Source organism: Labrus mixtus, chromosome 9 (genome assembly GCF_963584025.1).
Source record: "Labrus mixtus chromosome 9, fLabMix1.1, whole genome shotgun sequence".
In the NCBI taxonomy this organism is placed as follows: domain Eukaryota; kingdom Metazoa; phylum Chordata; class Actinopteri; order Labriformes; family Labridae; genus Labrus; species Labrus mixtus.
Genome location: NC_083620.1, coordinates 19650976 through 19658838, shown reverse-complemented (window position 1 = coordinate 19658838; position 7863 = coordinate 19650976). Strand labels below are relative to the sequence as shown.

Below are 7863 nucleotides of genomic sequence, written 5' to 3'. Positions count from 1 at the left end.
ACGAGACAGAGTTCATGTCTTTAAGATTCATCACCGTGCTAACACAGATATTCAGTTATTTTATTTTATCCTATGGTTGTGTGTGTGTGTGTGTGTGTGCCTGCATGTTTGTGTGCGTGTGTGAAAAGCTACAGCTAATGAAAGTCACTGATTAAAACAATATAAGCTGTGTTTAAGACATGAGATGCAAAACAGATCTGAAATATATTGATAAACAGTGGATATATTATTATTATTATTATTATTATTATTACATTAACAGCTCCAGTAATATATTCCTTTTATAAACCAGCTATTATTGCAATATGCAGTAAATAATATTTTATCTTATTATGTTATGCACATGAAAACATGATGATTTTGTTTTAGGAATGTTATTACATATATTTTTTTTATTTAATACTCATTTTAAATCTCAGCAGCATTGTTTCAGCATACAGTGATGCTAAGATGCTGAATGTCCTCATAATTTAATTTATAATTCTTATTATTCCAGTGCTTTGGTATCTGCTTATTTTTTACTTTAAAATGTAATTGTTCTCCAATGTCTTAATTTTTTTGTTTTGAATTTAAATGATTTCAATAATACAGCTACCTGGCACTTTGGCTCTTGTAAAGTTTTTTTCTGTAAATTTCGTAAAAATCATTATTTCTGAAATTGTAGCTTCTTCAAAGAGTTGTAGGAACATTTCAGTCCACGTGAACATTTCTGTTGAATAAGACATTTACGGCTGAAAAAGAAGCCGCTGTGGGTGTTTGATCAATCTTGGCACTCAGGTGGATTGTGACTTGTAGAGAGTAATGGTTCAGGCCGGGTGAGACCTGTTCGTTGACGGAGCAGCAGCTTTAACACTGCCCATACTAACTGGATTTGGATGATTAGTGAGAATGGAATTAGCTAATCAAGGAGAACACGTCTTCCTAAAACCAAATCCAATCACCATCTTATGTTTTGCTTAATGGGATCCAATTGAAGGGTAGCCTAATTTGTCTGGGGCCACTCAGGACAAAAAGCCTGAGCCAGATTGTGCAGTTTAAAGAGCTTCTTACTTCTGTAATAACATACTAAATATGAAAATAACTCTTCATAACAACATGTCGCTTTATGTTTGGGAGGTTTTATTTCTAGTGAAAAGTGATTTTTCAGCTTTAGATTTTTTACATTATTTTACATTATTACTTGTTGGTTTCAGGTAAATAAACTGCAACAACAATCTAGTAAATATCACAGCAGATATTATGTCCCATGAACTGGGTCATAGCTTTAGTATTGTTGGTTTAACTTTAACACGAAATAATAAGACAGTATTTTAAAAAATGAAAGCAAAAAGATTAACTGGTATCTCTTCATTCAACGATTCTAAAGAAAAGCGCACAGCATGCACAGGAAACATATGAACAGCTTAACAGTTCTTTCAATGTTTTTGGTACCAGAGCTGTTGAATGATGCAACATTTTCAGGATTGTGAACCTGTGATTGTAAAGATGCTTAAAGCTGCTGTGAGAAACTTTTCTTTTGTGTCAGACTCTGTGGACGAAGCCGTGACTCATCTCTTTTCTGATCATGTACATGTGGAAGTATATAGCATCAAACACGTCGCTCACTGTGAATCTTTGCTGTGAAAAATGTACATAAAGGCAGTTCTGATCTACAGGACAACCAGGTAGCAACAGCTTCAGGCATTAAAAATGAGTCATATTGCTGCTGGTGGTGGTGTTTGGTTTTTTCTATGTGAAGGCATCAGAAGAAATGTTTGTCTGCTCATTAACCGGCTAAAAATGATCTGTGAGATCAAACTCTTGAAATTCCCTGTCTAAGTTGAAATCATAATTACTACTTATAAACATCTTTTTAAAATGAAACTTTGAATTATGAAGTTTTTGAGTTAACTCAACTGCAACACACGCAGGAAAACTTTGCTTGGTGTTTTCATGGTGCAGTGTGACAGAGAGCATAAAACAACAAATTCACTCTAAAACACCGATATAACTCTTACTTGTAGAATTAAGAGCATTGAACAACAAATAAAATAACTACCTTCAAGTACAAAAGGTTTGAAATATCCTGTGTGCAAATCAATCATAAATGGAAAGTGTATGGCACTGCCAATGACACCACGGTGCAAAAATTGTGATTAAAAAACTTGCAATTTGAAATGCAATGGGGGTCTACTTGTGTATTTTTTTCATGCAATAATAAAGAGTTGCATTAGATACAACACAGCAGCTATTAGTAGCATTAGTATGCATCGTCCATACCTGATCCTCTGAAATCTGCTGCCACAGAGCAACAATCATGATAATATCTGTCTCTCCATACTGTAATCTGTTCTGCACATGTTAAATTTACAAATTATCCCTGCACTCATGTTCACTTAATTTGTCTGTCTACTCGCCGTTATACTGTATAGTTTCTGCTTATAATATGTCTACACTCATACACTTTAACTTATGTCAATACTGTCCATTTACGACTCTGTTTTTGCACATTTACATTTAATCTTCCATATTTAATCTTCCTATTTAAGACTAGTAATGCTTAGTTAAATCCTGGTTGTATATATTCACATTCTTAGTTTTTATATCTTTTAGTACTTATTTACTTTGTAGTTAATATTATATTGTGTTTAGATTTGCTAACATTGTGTTTTTTACTCATATTGTGTGTTTGGATAACCTGCTGCTGTAACGCCACAATTTCCCAGTTTGGGATCAATAAAGTAATTCTATTCTATTCTATTCTATTCTATTTTATTCTATTCAATATCCTGGTTAATTCATTCAAACTGTTTTGTTTTGAATGGACGCGCCATAGAATTTAGTTTTGTTTTTTTGTGCTATTTTTTCATAAACATTGTCTTAGCGTCTGCTATAAACACTACTCATATCAGATAGCTGCTTTCATTGTGTTAAAGTATACAGTGTCTTAATAAAGCACAACTAAATGATTAAATGGCTAGAGCATCTCTATAAGACGGGCCGTCCTGTTGTCACATAAGCTGTCTCTTTAAACTGAATCAGAAGGGTTTAGGGGGCTGATGGGATAAGGTTAAGCCATTAGGAGTAGTTAATGGTCTTTTCTGGTGTTGGTAAGTAACACTGACTAATTGTCCATGGGCAGCAGACAGCTGATGTTGGCTCACTTCAACAAGTGCTCCTGCTGCACTGAAGTCGCCACTGCTGTTTGTTTGTTTGTTTTTAAGAGAGGATCCATTCTCCCATTGGCAGACCTCTACTGAGTTCCATGTGGTGATATAGAAAAGGACAATTTACGAGTCATTATCTCGTCTTTATTGGCTGATTTTATTTTATTTTTTAAAACCTGTAAGAGCGGGGTCATCCCAACAGGAAATTAGGATTTGACATTCTCTTCACTGCATCGCACAGGTAAGAAACATATTAGACTGGGGAGTTAGGAAACACTGGGACATGGAATGTGTGTGATTGTTTTTATGTTTAATGCTCAATTTGATCTTTTGGAATAGCTTTAATTAGGTAAGAGTTATTTGCATTCGTCAATGGATCACTTCTTCTCTATCAAATGGTCAAATAAATGGTTTGGTCTACACTAAATAATTCTCATTTTCAACTAGCAGTGCTTGATTAAACTAAAGGTCTCTTTGTCAATCCAACAATTAGCTTTGATGATTAAAACTAAGAAAATCAGTATGAGAGAAACTGGCACTGTAAACATTTCTAGCTTAAGCTGTGTGAAGTTCTAAAGTACTGAGACTCATGACTGATGGAGAGTGTTTTTGAGGTAAGGAGCAGCAGCAGTGGTCTCAGTGCCCTCAGGTGACCCAGCGAGCTGCTCATTCACTCTGTTTGCGCTCCTAACAGCTCCTTTATGAGATTAAGAGATTTCTGCAGCACGCTGACATGGACAAAATTTTAAGAATGTAGGATGTGTAACCTCCAGTTAATCTCGTCTTTATGAGAAGGGAGGGATGAGGTGATTGGATTGCTGTGGCCCAGAGAGGTTTAAGGACACAAACAGGAGGATGGAGGAGAAACTCCTGGCACAGGAGGGAGATCGTTTAGAGGAAAATGTGGTGTGTCATTGAAACAAATTACCTATGTTCTTTTACTTCGATGCAGGGATGGAGGATTTCAGATGAATCTTTTTCTCACAAAAATAAAGCAGCAGGTGTCCATTGAATAACAAGAGGCTTGTAATCAATATCATCTTTGGGAAACTTCTAAAAAAAGCAGATTCAACAAACTGGTGTAATATAACTTTTAGACTTAGTTGCAGACTAGATAAGTGTTGTCTTGGATTCTAATGAATTGCAAATCATCTCTGCCATGTTACACGTTATGCTTTACGAAAGAGGAACAACACGACGACAGAAGCATCATGTCTGCTCTTAACGCTCTGCTCAGTAGATACAATGTAAAGGAAAGAATTTCAAAAAGAGCAGAGTACGATGATTTGTATTGTCTAACTTACAGCCTAGAAATAAAATGTGTCAAATTGACAGTCAAATAATAACAGAAAAGTAGCAAATACTAACATGACTCGTGGAAAATTAGCTCAAATGAAGGTGAAACACACTCAAGGCTTAACTCAGGGTTTGACATGAAAATAGGTTCCAATTGATTATCTGATGATTAACTCATTAGGTACTTCTGACACGCAAATTGTAGAAAATTCTGAGGTGTTTTATTGATTTTTCAACATCAGAAGTTTTAATACGTTTGAATTCATTTAGATGCAAGCAATATTCTTCAAAATGAACAAACTGCCATGTACCCTCACTGCGACTTGAGTCTTTTTTCTCCTAGATTCTCATGTTTAGTTTTTGAAAGGCATCCTAGTTATTTCCCTCCTGTTGCCTCTTCTTCCATACTTTATATTCAATACAGATAGGCTGCATATAGCAGTGCTCTCATTCACTAACAGCATTACTAATCATGTGTTCTTGGAACGGATGTATCCAAAATTAATTAAACGGATTGGCAAACTGAAGGCCTCAATTGGCTTACCGTCTGTAATGCATTGTAGCAGGATGATGTCATTTGCTCATGGATTTTCAGTGTGAATGTATAATGTATATAATATGTTCTACTATTTGAAGTCATCAAAACAACTTTCTCTATTCAACAGGAGACACCCACTGAGTTTGTTTTAGTCGCACCATGCCTGCTGATTTCTTTTACATCATATGTACATGTCATCATCATCATCATCAAAAAAAAAAAAAAAAAAATATATATATATATATATATATATATATTTATTTTTTGGCTTTTTGTGCCTTTATAGGAGAGTAAGGACAGTGGATAGTGCCAGAAATCAGGGAGATAGAGATCTGGGAATAACATGCAGGAAAGGAGCTGCAGGTCGGATTTGAACCCAGGCCAGCCCGTGTGCTTTCATTTTGGCCAGTTTGCCAAAAATATAAACTAATGTAGGCTAAAATAGAACAGGGCTAATCAGTTGTAGCCTCAGGAGCTAATCTTGTCACACTGTGAGAAATGTCTTCCCTGTGAGTTTTATCATCTCCCCTGCTCAGGAACTAAAACTGCATTCTCCTCACACATCTCCTCTCAGCAGTGCTTTCCCTATACGCTCCTCCTGGTTCTTCAACATCTTCAAATGCTTCAGCACGCTCACCAGCATGCCTTCACTCCCTTCCTGTACCAATCAGCGACCATACCAGCCCCTCCAATGGGAACTCAGGACAGTAATGTAAGCAGATGTTTCACAATACTGTGTAAATCACATTGAAAGTGATCTCATTCAGAACTTTTACCACCTGAAGCTTGATTATATTTCTTCACCCCCCCCCCCCCCCCCCCCCCACAATAAAACTAAAATGTTGAACCTTTTCTCACCATACAGTTTCTGGCACGCCTTCCCAGAGACACGAGGCCTTTGTTTGCTCCCGTCACGGCCTTTCACAAAGAAACACACAAATTATTCAGCTCAAAGGTGAGTCCACGATGCATCGGTCAAAACATGATGAGACAAGCTGGGTTCTTCTCGTGCTTCCTTTTTGAAAGTCCAAAAGATTTGTTTTATTATAAGATTTGATTAAGATGCAATCTGAGAATAATCACTCACGTTATGTGTTTTTTTTTTATATCTTTTCTTTCAGAAACCAGGGAGATGGGGTGCAATGCATGCCTGCATTGCATGGAGGATTTATCACCACCAACGACTGAAGGTAAAAAAAGAAAATGTATCAAATATTTTATTACTTAAGACGACTACAATGTTTTTCTTTCTTTAAATTCTGTGCCATATTGTGTGAAAACACAGTTAAAGAGGATTTGAGGCTTTTTTAGTTGTTCAAATGTAAAGATTTAAACTGACAAATAAATTTTAATTCAGTCGTATATTTGTCAGATAATATTTTATATTAATAACCAAACCATGTTGACTTATCTATATTACTTTTAGTTGACAGAATCGACTAACTCTGTTTTGAAGCAGCAACACAAATGAGGAAAAAGTTTGATTTATATGATTTGAAATATGATCTTTTTTTAAGTATAAAAAAGCGGTTTTGTCTGTTTTTTTTGTTCAGCCATGTTTTTATAAAAGGTTTTCTACTTCTGTAACACATTCCACTTACAATTTGTTCTTTAAAAATTCTATTTGATGCATCATTGAACAGAAAATGCAGCAAAAACCAGACGATCTCTGCGGTGAATGGACACCTGATTATCCAGCCGCTGTCTTACCTGATAGGGTGCAACACAAAGAATCAGACTGGTCCTCCTGCAGACACTCAAATCACGGTGAGTCAATGTACCAGAAATGTTGTTTCTAAACGGGAGAATTCTGCCATAATATCAAGCCTGACCTGCTTCTCCTGTTATAGACTCTCCATGTGGATACTTCAGAAAAGCAGCAGAAGATGTCAGCTCCTTCAACAGAAGACACCACTCCGACCTTCACACATCTTCACCAGCATCTTGCCAAAGCGGTAATAGGGAGGAGCTGGAACATCACTGGCATCTGCTCTGGAAGGAGAAACTTGATGAGAAGGAGAAACACAGGAACCAACAAATTAACCAAACAAAGGATTTAACTCCTAGAGACAACTCTCGGGATCAGACGGTGACTGCTGGACTTGATGAAAGGCTTGGCAGCTCGGCTGTCAGGAAGCGGCAGCTCGAGTGCGACAGCTTCCTTGAAGTGAAGAGGCTGAAGCAGGAAACTGTGGAGGACAACTTTGGTTCTTCACACATCAAACCAGTTAAACATACGAGTGATTTTGCATTCTTGTACCCTTACAGTAATGTATGTGATGTGAGCAGAACTCCTATTGGACACATTCCTTATCCAAGGGCTGAATTACATTCCTACCAAAATATGTGGGACTCAGACAAAAGGATGGATCTCTACTGGAGACAACATTTCTTAAAAGAGCTCACCTTAACTCACTGCAGAGTGATGGGGATACCTCCTGTAGCACAGAGGCAGACAGATGTTTCTCATGGTTACTCTTCAACACCTCTTTATTTCCCTCTCGCCGTCAGGCAGTAGGAGACCGTTTACCACAGTGAGGGAGTTTCTGCAGCCACACAAACTGAAGTGTCATTTCCTCTGCTGCAGATATCAGCTCCCCTAGCCCGACTTTCTGCAGACATTGAACCTCGAGCACCGAGTCTCCAGGATCCGTCCCACAAAACAGGAGAGCTAATCCAATAACAACAATTTCACTGGACAAGCTGGTCCGTGCATGAATTCAGGGGAGCTCCTCACTGTCCAAGAAATGAAAACAAGTTAGAGAGAAAGATTTTTTTTAACCTTGTTAATGCTTCATCTGATTCATCTGCCAGCTCGCTTGCTGGTTTGATTTAGTCATAGACAGGTTCACATGAACTCTGTGGAAGAAGACTTAGTCAAGC

The 7863-nt window shown here is 37.2% G+C and overlaps 1 protein-coding gene across 2 annotated transcripts; it reads left to right on the top strand.

The window, feature by feature from the left end:
- Positions 1-3124: 3124 nt before the first annotated feature.
- On the top strand, positions 3125-7624 carry LOC132979880 (uncharacterized). Of its 2 annotated transcripts, none has more exons than XM_061045713.1 (6): positions 3125-3387; positions 5558-5692; positions 5846-5935; positions 6102-6170; positions 6624-6747; positions 6831-7624. In XM_061045713.1, the coding sequence occupies exons 2-6, from the start codon at positions 5600-5602 to the stop codon at positions 7496-7498; spliced, it is 1044 nt and encodes a 347-aa protein (XP_060901696.1). In that variant the 5' UTR covers positions 3125-3387; positions 5558-5599; the 3' UTR covers positions 7499-7624. The 2 variants fall into 2 exon arrangements, with proteins under 2 accessions (XP_060901696.1, XP_060901695.1); XM_061045712.1 differs by having other exon boundaries at positions 5555-5692.
- Positions 7625-7863: the final 239 nt, after the last annotated feature.

Bases quoted from the DNA above. Each gene is read 5' to 3' on its own strand.
- LOC132979880 (XM_061045713.1), top strand. From the start codon at position 5,600: ATGCTTCAGCACGCTCACCAGCATGCCTTCACTCCCTTCCTGTACCAA. The intron at 5,936-6,101 runs GTGAGTCCACGA...CTTTTCTTTCAG, and splicing joins ACAAATTATTCAGCTCAAAG to AAACCAGGGAGATGGGGTGC. The intron at 6,171-6,623 runs GTAAAAAAAGAA...ATCATTGAACAG, and splicing joins ATCACCACCAACGACTGAAG to AAAATGCAGCAAAAACCAGA.